At 34.8% G+C, this 18,217-nt stretch overlaps 1 protein-coding gene across 5 annotated transcripts in view; it reads right to left on the reverse strand.

The window, feature by feature from the left end:
- HDAC9 (histone deacetylase 9) overlaps positions 1–18,217 on the reverse strand; it is a 518,734-nt gene that overhangs the window by 116,015 nt on the left and 384,502 nt on the right. For all 5 annotated transcript variants that reach the window (XM_087946939.1, XM_087946936.1, XM_087946937.1 and 2 more), the window contains 2 exons: positions 17,606–17,655; positions 6,125–6,232 (listed from right to left, as the gene is read on the reverse strand). In XM_087946939.1, the coding sequence (XP_087803065.1) occupies positions 6,125–6,232; positions 17,606–17,655 (158 nt within the window). The remainder of the gene's footprint in view (positions 1–6,124; positions 6,233–17,605; positions 17,656–18,217) is intronic.

Consider the following 18,217-nt stretch of genomic DNA (forward strand, 5'->3'; position numbering starts at 1 on the left):
GAAATGTGACTTTGGAAAACTAAAACAAAGTAACAGGAAATGTGACTTTGGAAAACTAAAAAAAGTTGGAGATTTTATTTTAACTGATTGGCTTTACGGCCTTAACTGTCCCAAATATAAGTCAAGAAATACTATTGTAAGAGCCAACCAAAATGTCACAAAACCGTGAAACAATTTTTTAGCTCTTCCAAATCTTTCACTTTGAATTTTATACAAAAGTGAGAAGGGGATAAATATTCTGTACAAAATAATAAGAAATTTGAAAAACTCATTTTTTTTGTTCTGCTTTGTGTAAGATCATCGAGTATTAATACATAATGACTGAACTCAGAAATTCCCATAAACAGAATGCAGAATTAAATTATTTGCAGCATCATTGTAAATAATATGAAATAAACTTATGTTGCACTAGAGAGCCTAAAGTTAAAATAAAGATAAAACAACCCCATTAAATATTTTACCACTTTTCACAGCTATTTCTGCCCTATGATCTAGGGTCTTGCTTAAATGTCCTTTTTATGCTAAAGATCTGCTCATTTCCTTTACCAAACAAGAGAAAAAACTTAGCTTTGATTAATCATTTTGCTCATGTTTGTGTTCAAATGTAGATGACATTTTTGTTACAAAAATAAGTAATTGCTAGCTCTTTTTAAAGTGAGATTCAAGTAGGCTATATTGTTTTACAATTTCACAGCTGGTATTTTGTCCATTAGCCAGGAACAATAAAAAGACTAAAGAGTTCACAAGAGATTCCAGATGGAAAGTAAAGATGTTTTATTACAGCTACAGATTCAGTATTTCAATCATATTTGCATATTTTAAAATCAGTTATCAAGTTGGTTGCTATATTGACATTTACATACATTGGCAGGGGTATACTCATAAACTGTTTTTTTTAAATAATAAATTTTCCAAGTCATTTTATGGATTATGGCATAGCTTTGCAGAATGTTTAGCAGAAAACACAGCTCAAAATTTAGTCAATCTTTTTTTCAGTTGTGCAATACTTTTGTGACTGCAGCTAAATCTCCCCATGCTCTGTGATGAATAGTTATGTTAACTGTAGACTGTGAAATTATAAGGTAGCTTATGACTATATATAGAAGGATAGGTTAACTAGATTAATGATTAAAACCCTAAATGGATTTGCAAGAAAATCAATGCTCTAGCTAGCCAATTAGGTAGCCAATATCTAGCTGCAGTCTTAAACCCTTAATATAAATCTCATTGCAATCAATCAATTTCTAATCGATTTTTATCAGTTATCAGATTAATATTATTTTAGAATATATCTAATATTTACAAGACAATTAATTGCTAATCTCTTTTTAAGAAAATGACATGTTTTCTTTTTCAACACCCCTTTCCCATGTTCAATGTTTTTTAAAAACAAAATCAGGAAATTAGTATGCATTCTTTTATGATCATTTTAAAAATTAAGAAGCAAAGAAAATTTTGAACTCCAAGATCTCACTAGAATAGGTGTGAAATGTCTGTTAAAAACTTGATCATTATGAATATATTGCATTCCTGAAAACTAGACAGCCCATATGTAGAGTAAGCCTGAGTTACCTCTATTCCAATAAATCTATAAAGAATCTAGATAATTTTCTTCCTCATACAGTGGCACCTTGGTTCTCATTTTTAATTGGGTCCAGAAGGTTCAATGAGTACCAAAAACAACGAGTATGAAACAAAATTTTTCCATGAGGAATAATGTAGCCAACGCTGACAAATTCTAGTTTGTGTGTTGAGTAAAAAATAAACTATAGTAATGAGATAAAATTTTTGCATCAAAATGCATTGAGTGCAAAATTTTATTAGTTTCAAAGTAGTTCAGTACTAAGGTACCACTGTATATTTACTGGAATAGAGATAGCTAGGTTTTCTGTATATTCTTAGTAGTTGGGATGTCTAGAAAGCAATATATTCATAATCAAGTTTTCAACAGACATTTCACCCTTTGCATGAATGCAAGAAAGTGAGAAGAATGCAAGAAAGTGAGAAGAATGAGTTTCAGGAAAAAGACTAAAGTTTTCCTCTCAGTGATATTGATAATAATTGTTTGAAGAAATTAGCATATTTTTCCTCAAAGAAATTGTTTCTGAGTTCTCACTGTGCTACTAGTGAGCCTACTCAAATTTGGAAAGAGGGAGGAAAATGCAAAAGAAACAAAGCGGATGAAAAGGAAGAACATACATGAAATATATATGTTAGCAAGTACCCAAATACATGCATAAATATTGAATAAGTGACAATGTAGCATAATGTGATAATTCAGCCTAAAAGACTGAAAAGAATATTTCACCACCATCCACAAAATAAAGTTCTACACAATGTTTTACATAGCATTTTTAGATTTTCTTCAAATGGATTGCAAATAAATATGGGTGAAGACAATTCCGTCATTCATACCATATATGTTGTTTTATTGCAGCTACTTCAAGCATCCATACAAAACTAGGATGACTGACAACTTTGTTTTTAAAGCCTTCATTACACAGAGCTAACTACTAAAGCACAACAAGAAGGCACCGTAAATCTACCAAGATAAGCACTAAAGGTCTTGCAGAAAACCTTGGCTGTCAATTGCACATAAAGTATGTCTAATAAACTGTTATCAAACTGCACTTTCAAATTATGTTACATCAGGAAAGGTGTAGCGGTTACAGGTAAGGATAGACAATGTTCATCTTACCAACTTCAATCTATTTTTAAAAAAATATAGAAACATGAAATCTTTCTCTTAAGCCTAGTAAATAAGTTAAACTGATACGCATGTCTGCATGTTATATAAAATACTCAACCAGTTTTTTGACAGAATTACTCAAATGAAGCATGTGATTCTTTAGTGATTCTAGAAAATTTTTCAAATACTTTTTATGACACACACATCCCCCTTTTTTTAAACAGCATGGATCAGTTTGCCCAAATGTCAGCTTTTATGTCATTCAGACTAGTAAGATTTTCAGAAGTTTTAGGAGTGGCGTTATCAGGACATCCTTCTTATGTCCTGATAATAGAATTCCCAGGGTTGGTTATATCTACCAACTTTTTAATCTGCCTGTCTTTCTGTCTATTTCTTCTACTGCTTTTAAGCAATTGATAAGGATCCAGTCAAAACTTTAAGTGCCTAAATAAAAAGTTGTCCTTTACTGCCGACCAATAGAATTAGTTTATCCCTGGCAGTGCTTAACTTCATTTTAACATAATATTCTATATTGATTTTATTTTGCCTTTTATATTTCAATATTATATTTTCTTTTTCATTTATTTATTTAATTTCATTTTCAGAAAAGCACTGCTCCATTAAAATACAGGAGAAACAATCTCTAAATAAATAAACATTTCTGGTAGGCATATAAACCTTAAAAAGTGACGTCATAATAATTTGATGGTTAAAGGGAAGAGAAAGGCATATGAATCTTTCCCCCTATTTTAAAGCCTTCAGCATTCTGTGTGTAGCTTCCAATTAAATGATGGTTTCCTGCAACAGTGAAGAACTTGAAAAACAAATATTGTGGTAACAGTAACTAGTTGTTAAATCAGTAAGTTAGTAAAGTAGGTTTCAGGTGTTTATGTTTTAATTTACCATTAAATTAAAATGTAGTGCATTTTTTTTCTTCGCCTCAGACTACCCACAAAATGGGTAGATCCAAGAAATGGGAAATGTCAGACCAAAACAGAATATTCATTTCATTTTATTTCCCTACTAATTTAATTTAAATTAAAAGAGATGAAACTAATTGCTTTAGGTGTATTCTATCATATTGGGCATAACTTTTGAAAATGCTCAATGCTCTGCATCACAGACTTTTTGGGAAAACCTGGCAACCATGACAGCTCAGAGTATATACAACAGATTTCCAGCACAAATTACTTTGAAAGCAATTCTTCAAGACCCACAGAAAGACAATTGTACAATATATATGCAAATATTTAGATAAAATTATCCAGAGTTAATTTGTTTGCATAATGGTTAAAATATGAAAATGCACAGTAGATGTAATTACAATGTAGTTTTTATTCTTTACAGCAGCATAAAGTGGGAAAGATGTGACATAAAGGAATTCTCTCTGTCTGTGTTTCTGATTGCCAACAGGTTAACTCAAAAAATGGAGCAGAATAGGATCAGAAATTGGGAAGTGGGAAAGTATGGGGAGAAGCTGATTTTAAAGAATGATTTTAAAAATAGGCTGGATTAGACAGGAGATGCACAGAAGAAAATTCCATTCAAAGTCCTTTAAACTGAATGCAACCACATCCCCCATTTCAAGTCACCTTATAACAATTTCTATTTGGGTTGAAAAGAAAGTTCTGCATGCTTTCCATAACCTATCACGCTGTATTTTACTGTTTTATGCACTTTATTTTCTTACAATGCAATATGACATTATTATGTCTTTTAAAAATGGTGCATTGAATTTGAAATATTATGATTCATCCAAGGCCAGCACAGTCACTGTTGAGAAAAATCTAGCCATGTTTGTCTTTTTGAAATCATGAAGATTTAAGCAAATGTTTTATATAGTTCAGGGTATGCGGGATGCTGCCCAAATTTGTGACAGAAATAGGCCCAAGGTTTCCTCAAGACTAGCAATGCATCTGTTCAACTATATATTCAGAATCTCCAACTAGATCGCTCATGCAAGAATTTAATTTTTTAAAGCAAGTGCTATCTGAGTTTACAATAATTTCAAATATATTCACTTTAGATTGTAAAATGATGTCATAGTTGGCAACTATGGTTGCTATTTTACTTTTTCCTCTTCTATCCTTCTGGAGTGGTAAGCATGATTTTTTTCTTCCCAAATTTGGGTACCTTTCACAATTTCAACATTCCCCATTATTGGAGCCACTGCTAAGAATCTTGGAAGTTAAAGTTCATACATCTGAAGGGTACCTAGGTCACATTATACAGTGGGAGACAATAGAAAGTGATATAGCCATAGCGGTGCTGGACATGTTCATCATAGAAGCATCAGAATTTACAACAGGCTAATGATACTAATAGACATTTCATATGAAGTGCAGAATGCTAGATGTAGTTATACCTCTCCTGTGACATATTTTTATGGCCAAAAATGAACATAAGGACCAGATCTATTTTAAAAATTGTAAGAAAATAAAGTGCATTTAAACGACAGCCTCTTGAAGCCATCTGCCAACGAAAACAGAGCTTGCACCCTTTCCGAGTTCCAATTTTCATTGGCAAAGGCACTGTGGGCTGGTCCTTCACTCTTTCCAGGGAAGCCCCATGGGCCAGATTTAAGCACCCCGTGGGCTAGATCCATCAGGTCTTGAGTTTGACACCCCTGAGCTAAACTATGTACCTTGAGGAAGTTGTAAATCTTGTTTCTTGAATATGTTTACTATGAGAAATCCAATCTTCTTGGCTTAAATGTTTGTAAACCGTTATGTTGCCATCAAGTAATGCTTAGTGCATCTGAGTATTCAGTCTACACACCTTGAAAGTCAAATTTCTAAAAAGATTTTTTTAAAGTATCAGGTAATGTTAATATCTGTCAGGTAGGTTTTCTAAATTGTTTAGACTGGCAATAAATCAGAATTTATACCTCATTCTTTTCAAATCATGTGAAAAGGAAACTCAGAAATTTAGCTCTGAGACCATTTCTATCAAAGGCATACTTTGCATCATTAACCATCTAATCAACAATATCATTCTTTCTTCAAAGCTTACAAGACATTATTTATTTTTCTTCACTTTGGGTGGCATTTTGAAGCTGTACTTAAAAACTCCGTAAGATTAAAAGAAAAAGGTTCAAAAGGGAATTGTGGAATTGCATGCCAGATCTGTACATCCTCTGAGTCATTTTCACTTGGACAATGATTGCGTAAACAATTATGTGGTATGATAACAAATAATAATATCAACAATAATACTGATGATAAGGATGAAATTGATGTAGTATAATCTTCTGTCCTTGATGAAATAACAGAATAATCCTCTGACTATCAAACAGGGCCATTTTGATCATCTCTCTTTAGTGACCTTCTACATTTCTCCATCCTTCTTTCTCTCTTCCCTCCCCCTAATCCCAGAACAACATTGCTTTCAGCTTCTCCCCTAGTTTTCCCACACACAATGCAACCCAGACCTCACCTTCAGCTCTCCTGAGACTACTTTGGAAGCCAATTCGATGACACAGCCAACAGCCATGCGTGCAGCACCGGACGAATGCAGCTCATTCCAAATGGTGTCACTGTCCACCTGAGCAAACAGTTAGTAGAAGGGGGGGTGAAGAGAAAGAGAGAGAGGAGAGAGAGGAGGGGAGGAAGGAAGGAGGGAGGGAGGGAGGAAAAAGAAGAAGAAAAGAAAGAAAGAAAGAAAGAAAGAAAGAAAGAAAGAAAGAAAGAAAGAAAGAAAGAAAGAAAGAAAGAAAGAAAGAAAGAAAGAAAAGAAAAGAAAAGAAAAGAAAAGAAAAGAAAAGAAAAGAAAAGAAAAGAAAAGAAGAGAAAACAGTGAGGGAGGGCTGGCACAGTGACAACAAATGTACAATAACATTAGTCTTCCGTCTTGGCCGGCTGAAAAGGCCTTCTGGACATGAGCTTGCTTATACTTTTTCTCTATACTGAGTTCTCCAATGGAAACACATTCCTGTCATGCCTCACTGCCATTCCCTGTTTAGATTTCTCATTACAAATGGTATTACATAGGCCAGATCTGGTTTAGTTATATGAATTTGTTAGAAGATACCAGGCTTTAGTCAGAGATGCAATATATGTATGTGCATGCATGTATGGGCATAATGTGTATTCATATTTATATTCATACCTGGTCTGTCCTTTGAAGGTCTTGCAAAGGGCAGAACAAAACAGTGCAATGTATAGACTGTCAAAAGATTATTACAGAATATGTCAAAAAGATCATTACAGAATAAGTTCATTTAAAAAATAAGATGGAGAAGCAATTTATAAAGCATGATCCTGAAATAAAATATATTTTAAATCCAAGAAAAAAATGTCTAGCAGTTTAACACATGAGAACATTCAGGGTAAGGCAAATGTATTCTATTGAACTGCATAATCAGTTAATGCAGGTAATTAACGTGTCTTTGGATAATAAAGCAATTATGCCATAAGAAGAAAATTCCTTGGGTGTTACCTTCCTCAGGATATTAGTTAAAATTATTAATATATTATTCTGCAAGTACTAATGATAATTTGTTTGAATTATCATTATTGTATCCTGTTCTTCTGAAGCAACAACAGGTGAACCTGATATATACATTTGCTAACATAATCTTCTTGAATATATTCTAATATATTGTCAGTGTATGATTCCGAGTCATTTATTAAAAACTATAGGATAAATGAGTCACTGTGATACTATTATTATATAGTCCTGAATACAGTTTTGTTTTTAAGTATTGTACAATGATTATTCCAGGTTAATCCAAATGTTGACTTATCACCAGTTGTTGGCAATCTTTACAGACACTATGTACTACTTGCAATTTTTTACAACAGCAAAGGTGTTACAAAAATTAACAAATGGCCAAAGTCTCCTGAAATAGTACTATCTAAGCTTATTTTTAAAATCATTATTAAACGCCTTGCATTCTAGATCAAACTCTTCTAGTTTTTCAGGCTAGAACATGAAATCATGGGAAAATTGGAGATCTGAAATTTTAGCCACTTTTACTAAATGAATGTTAATTTGATTTTTCAGAACCTATGGATGATACCAGCAATGTTACATACCCATGTGTTGCTTCTGGCAACCTCTGTTTTGCATTCACATGTGTTTACCAATTCCTTTTGTTATGACAAAAGCTTAATGTCCTGTCATATTTTCTCCCATCACTTGAATAATGAAGGAATCAAACATGTTTAGCTTGGTGATTCCTGAACAAATACTCCTAATATTCTCATAAATGTATTGCAAACACTCTAAAATATGCACCATCGTGCCTACCGTCCCTGTCCTATTTTCCCCATTTATTTGTAATTATTTCCTGTATTCTTACTCATGTTTATACTTATATCTATTATCTTGTAAACGATTGACAAATCAAATAAATAAATAAAAATATTGGGATGTGGCTTCTGAAATCATCTTATAAAACTTTCCTAGAATACCTTCAGAGGTAATTATTGCAAAGTTCAGATGATACTTATATTTTAAATGGTCTTATATAGAAAAAGTGCTCAGGGGTATAATAATTCCTGAAATATTAAATATTATATTTTCAAATGGAATCTACATTTCATTTGATTTTATGGAAAACATTTACATTTTCTATTTTAGTTCATGATATAAATTTTTCAGTTTATGACTCTACTGTGTTTATTAACAAAAAATAAAAGAAATGAGAAGAAAAATAAAAACACTACTTTCAATTCCTGAACAATTCTTTCACAGCATGTTTTTTAAAAAATAAAAATAGAATCTTATCTTAATTGCTGGAGGCAATGTTTAAACAGCAATTTAACACATGGACATTATGAAACAGGACCATAAAATCTGATGAAAAATCCAGCATTGAACTAAAAACACACAAGAAACCAGCATATAACTGGCATACATCAAAACAGAGCCAGAGGCAAAATAAAATTCCCCAACTGTTACTCTTTGTGGTGTGTTCTTTTCTGCAACCACTAATGTTGCTAACAAATGTATTTTTCCTTTTATGTCTTTTCTTTCTTCATATATGTATCTGTGTGTCTATGAATATCTGCTTTTATTCTTCTGTTTACTATTGGTTAAAAGATGTGATGAAGAGTACTTGCACAAAAATACTTATTACAGGAAAGAAAATACCTAAAATTAAATATGACACAACAGATTTATTGATTATATTTAAACACTTTAAAATATCTTATAATGTTATGCATATTAAAATATTTACATAAGATAATGAAAACATGTCATAATTAAGATAAAAAAGTTAACAGTTTAAATTGTATAGAACAGTCTAAACTGTTAACAAGTTTAAACAGACAATTACAATAGCTGACAAAACAAAAAAATCTTAATATAATATAATATTTTTAAAAGTTGAAAAATTAGCATTAGGCACATTCCCAGGAATGGGTTGGGGTCAAAATAACAGGTACAAACATGGAACTGCACCTATTGTCTAGAGCAGAGGTACCAAACTCAATTTCATTGAGGGCTACATCAGAATTATGTTTGACCTTGGAGTGGGTGGGGGGCATGGACAGTTTGACATTGCTTGTCTTGTGGGGGTGCCTGTGGTGGCCCAAGATCTCTGCCAGCGAAAATGGGATCCTGAGCTCCATTTTTGTCTGTGAGGGCCTCCTGCAACCCTTTGTCAGCAAAAACAGAGCTTGGAGGGCTGCCTGGCCCTTACATGGTCCATTTTTTGCTGTAATGATCTCCTGCAACCCTCTGCCAGAAAAAATGGAGCTCAGAAGGGCCGTCCGCAGCCCTCCTGAGCTCTGTTTTCACTGGCAGAGGCACCATGGACTAGGTCAGATCTAAGCACCTGCTGTGTTCAGAGACTAACAGCAGTCCTCTCTCTGGTCCGCTGCCTACACGGGAGCGCCGATCGCTCCCATTGGTTGATGCCGTTTGACAGCCGGCTATAAAAGGGAGCTGTCAAACGGCATCAGCTGTCGCCGCCAGCTGGCTGTCAATTAGCCCCGGCAGCCGCGGCGACCCTTTATTCGATAGAATAAAGTCTGTTAGCTTTAGCCTGGCTCCGTCTCACTCTGTAACCGCCGCTCCACAACAGCACCCCTTGGGCTGGATTCAGTCCTCGGGCCTTGAGTTTGACACCCCTGGTCTAGAGTTTTTGACCTCTGATTCTAGACCTTTGATCTACATCGCTATGTGGTATGTCATATATGGGGCAAGGCATACATTATCTTAAAGCACAATGCACCAAAAATATAGGAGCAACCTTGTTATATAAGATTAAAGACCTTTCATTCTGTTGCCACAGAAATCAACCTTCACTGGATGTAATCAAGCACGAGAGAATTATCTGCCAGGACTTTTAATATGTATTCTTACATGAAGCAGAAAGATAGACACAAAGTCTGAATGGATCCTTCTTTCTCCTGGATTCAGAACTGATGGGAAGGGTCCAAAGGTACAAGGAAAACAATTTTAAACTCAACCATGTCCCCCCCCCCCAAATATATTCTGCTTTCAGTCCTGAATATTACGATTTACATGAAAGAGGACAGAGGCAAATATAAGGATTGTTCCGCACAAACTGAAACTAAGTTTGCTCAGCATAAAGGAGTTATAAGTGGGAAATAAGCAAGGAATGTTGAATCCTGGAAATGACAAGGAATTTACTGTCCAAGATCAATAATGCAAAAGTCTAGTTACAAAGGCAAATCAAAATCTCTGTCCAAAATTGATTGAAGTGAAGTTTAACAAATATCAGACGTGAGTTTACTGTAAAGTTTGGTATGTTCAGACCTTTTTTATTTTATAGTAACAACTGGGCATAACATTTCATATGAACTAAAGGAAATCTAATATATTCCAGTGCTGAATTTCATTTAAACCCTGCAGCATTTAAAACTTTTTTGAGGCCATTCTTTTACAGAGCACAAGTAGGGATTTATGTGAAGAAAGATAACCTGGAATCAGTGCAGACAAAATTTTGTGGCTCAGTCTTCACTGCACTTAACGGAACATGTCTTGAGATAGGAATGCCTGCAGTCCAGACCAGGCCCCTCTAGTTTGAATAGATAATTTACCTTCTCCTTGGAAACAGGTCATAGAGAAAATTTGTCATGATATGGTTGCTCTTTAGAGCAGGGATCCCCAACCTTTTCGACGCCGCGGCCCGGTTCCGACATCAGCTGGGCGCCGCGGCCCGGTATCAGCGTCAACTGGGCGCCGCCATCTTTTATGACGAAAAGGCGCTTCGGTGACGTCACCGAAGCGCTGTTGTCATAAAAAGATGGCGGCATCAGCTTCTGGTGAGCTTTTTCGGGTAGAAATGGCTTTCTACCCGGAAAAGCTCACCGAAGCTGGCGCCGCCATCTTTTTATGACGAAACAGCGCTTCCGGTGAGCTTTCTACCCGGAAAAGCTCACCAGAAGCGCTTTTTACCAAAAAAGATGGCGGCGCCCAGCAACCAGCGGCCCGGTAAGGGTTGTTCCACGCCCGGTACCGGTCCGCGGACCGCGGTTGGGGACCCCTGCTTTAGAGTATTACCAAGCCAAACAATTGCTCACTTAAAAATAAATGATATGGAATTTTAGACCAAGTTAATAGCTTGCCCTAAGATTGCAAAAATTGGGTAAATAAGGACACTAGGGAACCAGCAAGGTAGCTACAAAATTTAATGTTCCCCAAACTGAGGATACATTTTTCCAAAGCTAGGCATAACCTCTTTCTTCATTGCTGCAAGACAAATATTCCAAAACCTCCTTAACTGAGCATACCTGCCCACATGGTAACAAGGAGGTCAAATCTATTTCATAAGTATTGTTATGTTGTAATTATAGATGAATTTTATGTCTATTTACATTCTGTCCCTAATATGTAAATTTACATGAAGGACAGACCATTTTTATGTGAACCATCTTTTAAAACATTCTAAATCCCTTATCTCTTATGTAGTGCTCTAATTCTGTGTTTCCAAAATGAAAATAAGGCATAAGTGGTTATAGGTGTAATCACTTCTGTTCTATTCATCATTTTAAATGTATTACAAGTTAGCTATCTTGCTTTAGGTGACATGTATTTTTCATTTATAGTTTGTAATATTTTACTTCTACAGTATGGAAATATACTATAGAATATCATTATAGTAGCATATGTTCATTTTTTTATTACTGAGATCCTTGTTATGCTAGTATTTTATTTCATCTATTTGATTATATTTTTGATTATAATTTCAAATATTGCTAGTCATTGATCAAATAAATACGGTTTCATTTCATTTCATCTGAAGTGCTATGTCGTTCACATATCAAAAAATGGCTAGTGATAAGGCTAAAAGACCTGAATAAATCTAGGTAATTTGAATCAGCAAGGAAATGCATTTCTTCACTTTCCCCTAGTAGTTACTCAGATTTTGCAGTATAGAATTAATAATCTAACTAATATCTGCTCTTGCTTGTGAGATATAAGCAGTGCTGTTCAAAATCTGTTTGCATTTTTATCCGCCACCCTCAGATGACAGAATAGAGCTACCATATCCAGCCTACAAATTTTAAACCATGGCACACTGGAAACACTAAACCTGGTTGTCATCTAGATTTTCAAAGCCAAATTATGGTAGTTGCTTCCATTCTTTTTCCTTATTCTCAGAAAGCTATTTAAGATTATATTTGCTTTATTCTTTATGCTGTTTTTGAGCTTGCTTTACTGGCAGAAATGATGGAGGACCTTGTTGTTGGCATTGTTGTTTTCTATTACTTGTCTTGTTCAACCATTTTGAAGCTTCCCCAGATACCTGGAGTATATTCAGTAATCTGAAAAAGGCTCATAATAGTGTTGTTGTGGGTTTTTTAAAATAAAAGCATGAGAAGATAGGAATGCTGCAAATCATTGATAAAATTATGATACAATGAAAGGCAGGACATTCATGTGTGGACATGTCTATATCATGGCGTCCTTGTAATGATTTGAAGGTTATTATAGTTTAGTGCTTAAGAAGCTAGACTACAACAGGATGACTAAGATTCAGTCACTAAAATCATCAAGTAAATCGCCATTCTAAATATCAAAGAGAAACCCAAACTATCAAAAGAGTGGCTGCAACCATATCACTGAGGTCCCATTCTTTTAAATGTGTATCACACTCAGAGTAGGGGGCGTGCATAAGCGCACCAATGTGCCTACCGTCCCTGTCCTATTGTTTCTCTTATTCTTTTATTTTTCTTATATGTACCCATTTCATGTATTCACAACTATGTATACATTTATACTTATTATCTTGTAAACAATTGGCAAATCAAATAAATAAATAAAAATAAAATAAATAAATAAAATAAATAAATAAACACGTAGAAATGAAGGAAATGGCTTCAATAACATGGTCAACTTTTTCTAACCCTCCTGGATCCCTCCCCTACTCTCAACCAAATCTACCTACATACACGGTACTACACAGCTGTTACCACACAACTGTTATTGTTGGATAACAAAATAAAAGAGTTGGAAGGGACCTTACATGGTATATTTTTCTACAAGGTGTTGGAGAAGACTGTAGGGCATGTGAAGAAGACTGTCATCATACCGCGAGTGTTCTTTTAAACTGCATGTTGCTAGACTTAAAAAATTGCACTTATCAGAACAATTGGAGCGAAACTGGATATGAGGTTAAATGCATTTTTAAAAGTGCAAATAGAACAACAAAGAGATGATAATTATAATGTTTTGGTTTGCTGTCGGACAAGATTTAACCCTTTCCCTTCCTGATGAAATATTGAGAAAAAATTTCTGTGGCTTGATTAGAAATCACTGATTGCCCCATAAGGATGTTATTAGCTTTTGATGAAACCTTCATGTTAAATGTCCTCAAATTTCTTCATCATCTTTGTGGCCTTCCTTTGAACTTTCTCTGTCAATATCTTCAACCCCGAATCATACCTGATACTCTAGGTGTAGTCTTACCTCTGAAGAACGGAGAGGAATAATAATGTCCTGTATCTTTGATACAAAGCATCTTCTGATGCAGCTAGGATCAAGAGCTCAGAAGGCAACAGGAATCTTGGCCTTATTTATTAATTATTGTTAAATTTGTTTGCCACCCGTTGAAGTGACTTGGGATGGCTTACTTACAGCATTAAAAACAATACAAACCATAAAAAATAAATATTTCTAAAAACCAATAAAAATAAAATTACAATCAAAAGTAAGATTGCAATTAAAGATGAGTGAAGAAGAAGGGTGATGATGGTAGAGATAGGATTTCCTCTTAATCCATCAATCACTACCTCCAGCATGATACTCTCCTGTTTGGGCCCAAGCCAATTGGCAGAGTCAAGTCTTCAGGTCATTGTGGTAGGTCAGAAGGGTGGGAGCCAATCTCACCTCAGGGATAAAAGTTCCAAAAGGCCCAAGCCAGGGCATAGAAGGCTTTTCTTCTGGACCCTGCCAGCTGAACTTCATTGACTGATAGGGCCAATAGGATGCCCCCTCTGCCAACACAGTGGGGTAGGCTAGGCCCATTGTGGTGAGATGCAAGGGACCCATTCCATGCAGGGTTTTAAAGGTAATAACCAACACCTTGAATTCCATCCAGAAACAAACTGGCAGACAGAGCAGCTCATGGGGTCAGTAGAATAACATAGGCCACTCCAGGGACCACAAGAACTGCCCACCCATTGCATTCTGCACCAGTTGTGGTTTCTGAATACTCTTCAAATATAACCACGTGAGATGGCCAGTGCTTGAGTGATTGGGTGCAGGGGCCTCAGATTCAGGAAAGCTTGTTTTAATATAAACTTTTCACTGGCTTGATAAAGTCTGTACTTTGTAAGAAATTCCAGTGTCACATATCCCTCAAGCAATAACGTTAGTAATTGTTGGCCATCCTTAACTGTCTAAAATGTACCTGTTGACATCAAGCCTGTTCTATCTCTGAGAGGTTTTTAAAGCTTCATCAGTATTACATATACACGGTGGCTTGATGCTATAGATAATATAAACTATAAATAGCCATAAAATAATTAACATCAGCAGGCTTTTTAAAAGCAGAAAGTTTTGAAAAGAAAATTAAGACATCAAGCTTGTTCAGGTTTCAGTAACACTTTAAAAAGTCAGAATCATTCATGACAATGTTGCAAGCCAGAATATGCAATCCCACTCAGAAGTCTAAGACTTTTAAGGCACATATGGATTTACTTCATTCAGAGTTTCCTGAATGAACATAGCACTTGCAAGTTTTTGCAAATACTTCCAGCATAACTCAATTACTGACATGTGTAGCAAAACTAGACCTTAATAAAGTCACAGATGATAGAAATTAAACTACCTGTCTCTGAAGTGTATGTGGAGTTATTCAAAGAGATGATGGCTTAAATAAAAATTAATTTGTATTTATTCTTTGGGGAAGCTACTGGATTTTTACCTACAGCATGCAAAAATTTTCTGTTTTTCCCTATAGAAATAAAAAGGTTCATGTAATATGTTCTGAAAGTAATCTTTTTCTCTCTTGTATGCCTCAAGAATACAGTAATGAGGTAGTAGAGTGGCTTGGGTAAAGGTCCAAATTGATGTTTTAATATTAGTCTTTTGCAGATATGTCATTCTGCAGTGCCCATTGTCCTTAATCAACACTAGATGGCCTCTTCTCAGAGATATTTCCTTATCAAATTCCTCATTGCCTTCAACAACAGAACTTTAAAATACGGCCTTCATTAGAAAAGGTGGGATACATTCAGAGATATATTTGCCTTGAAAACAGACATCAGCACAGAAAATGTTTTATGACATCTTGTATTATTTCATAAACTGTTTTATGACCATTTTAGATGATAAAATATTTTATAAAGTTTGCCAAATTTGAATTCCACTGGGAGTTAAGGTCCCAGATTTTGGACACAGTCCATTTGAGATGGTTCAAAAATTGTCGTCTTAAAAGGTTATGAGATGAAAGTTTTAGTAATAGATAGATTAGATACAGTTAGATAGATAGACAGACAGACAGACAGGGAGACAGACAGACAGACAGGGAGACAGACACACACACACACACTTTTCATGCCGGCTGTGGGATTATGGTTATAATCAAATAAGAAAAATGGGAGGACACCAAAACCGTTGTCTGAGTCTGAAAGGTTACCGATACTTTTCAAAATGTTTCAGAAGATACTGGGATTAGGAAGATTCTTACAAACCAAAGAGTCAGATTTACAGCAATATTAACTTCACTGTCCTGGCAGAATCCCTTACTTAGAATGCAAAACTTTTTAATTGCCTTGGAGAGGTTTAAACTTTCTTCACTTATTTGGAAACAATAATATTTGTGCCACAATATCTGCCAACTATTGGACTATCTATTTGATGAAAGATGAATACTCCATGTTTTTTGTTATAGCAAAATCATATCATGACTGGAAGAACTGCAAAAAGAGGAATAATTATAATTTCTAGCCTAACATATATTTTTTACAGTGTATCAGATTATTAAAGTAATCATGGTCTCTGAAGGCTGATGTGCAAAGTATGTGCAGCCAATTTAGGATACCCATCGTTGGAAAATTAAAGTCCGTTTCAGGCTCAGGAATGGCTTTTGGACCCATTTGTGTAAGAAAAGCTATAAAAGCCAGTGGAAAAAATGTGCAATAAAATTAAAAAGGCAAAAATTATAAAAGGAAGCATATAAAAATACAAAGTTATTATTGTTATCTCCTTTTCTTTAGAAATGGCAAAAAATCTTCTTAAGGTGTGTTGAAAATATACAATAACTATTGCTGGCATCCATTACATTCATAGGTATCCTATTTGGTTAATGTTAATTAGATGTAATTAAACTATACAAAATAGATTTGGTTTTCTGGCTCATGGGGCATCACCTGTATGGTATGCTGCACAGTCTTTTTTTGAAATGAATTTAATTCTGCCTTTGAGCAGTACACTTTTCAGAGTTATATACAGGTATTCCAATATCATCTTTCTTTGTGCCAAGAATAACCAAACCAACCAAAGGAAACAAAGTTAATACTAATTTAACAATTCTATATAACATACCTGGATTCCTACAAGGTGTTACATTCACTTTTCCCCAACACAGCCTCATTCAATTTTAAAGACCTGACACTGTGCATTGACCTTTCTGTTCCTGCTTGTTTTTCTTCCTTTATTTTTTTTTAACAAACTTTAAATTGGACAGCTGCCTTATTTTATAAGATAAATGTGGAATTCTCTTTTGTCTGCAGCATGGTCCCTCAGGTACCCAGGACCAAACCCCAAACTTAGCTCTGACACAGCTGGAGAGCCCATTCCTCAACTAAACAAATGCCTTAAGCCCTTTTATGCTTTTTAGAGCATGTCAAAATTCATATTGGCTGCCAATATTGATGTGATTCGTGTTGCCTCCTCTGAGCCATAAAAGAGGTAGACGGTTATCAATTTTTTTGAGGTGTATCCAAGGAATTTGAGGGCAGATTCACTTCCAAGTTATAAATGATTCCAAAGTCACAGACCTCTCAACATAGAAGCTGATATTACATAAAACATTTTCCTTATTTATTTATTTCCAATAAATAAACAACTACAAAGCAACAATTTCTTAAAAGAAATTTGCTATATATGTAAGACTTATCTCATATGTATTTTGCTGTTGGCACTGGATTTTTATACCATTATTTATATAGTATTGATAATGTTATTCAGAATTGATTTTTGACACAGTCTATTTCCTTCCTTTACATCCATCCTCAGAGCCCATATGATTCATGTGGTTTTTATTTTATTTTCTTGTTTGCAAAGTGCATTTACCTAGGAACTAATCTCTGAATGGTTACACATATGGTTATATTACTAATGCTCATCTTTAGTTATGTTCAATCATTAAATGCATACATACCCATATGTGTGTGCTATATGTTCAATCATTGCAAAAACACACATACACACACACACACACACACACACACACACGTACTTAACTAGAAAACAGAAGCAAAAGCTACTTACACCAAGACCCCCACAGGGCAGCAATGAAAAAGATTTGTGAGGGGCACTGCCTGTATTAAAAATAAGAAATAAACATGAATGTGAAAATATACATTTTTTTCCAAAATGTACTGTTAAATATGTTTAGTAATTAACCAAGTAGTAATAACATTTCTTAAACATTTCCCAAGGAAATTAAATTAAGCTAGGATAATTTTGGGGGACTGGATAAGCAATGTACAAAGCCTCCAGAATAAATGTCACTGACCTTGTCCCCTCCAGATAGGTTGGGCTTTAATCCCACAAAGATCCACGTTTGCTAGTAATAATGGAGTTGTAGTCCAGTACAAGCAGATGACATGACTGCAATTCTTTTGACCTTCACTTGCCTTTTTTTTTCCAGAATCCCAACAGTTGTAGGTCTTTCCTCCCCCCTCCCCCCAATACAGTAGGTATTCAAGCATTTGGATCATTCTGGTTACAAACCAAGTATTACAAACCTCTCTTCTACATTTTTCTGATCTTTTCTATCTTTTTCCAAACATGGCAATTAAAACTGTGCATATATGTCAGGTGTATCCATCGATTCATTTCAAACCATTACATTGTGAGCAAGTTTATTTCCAGTCTCTT

This window comes from Notechis scutatus, chromosome Z, assembly GCF_049901735.1.
Source record: "Notechis scutatus isolate UNSWTSFEM ecotype Mainland chromosome Z, rNotScu1.2, whole genome shotgun sequence".
Classification (NCBI taxonomy): Eukaryota; Metazoa; Chordata; class Lepidosauria; order Squamata; family Elapidae; genus Notechis; species Notechis scutatus.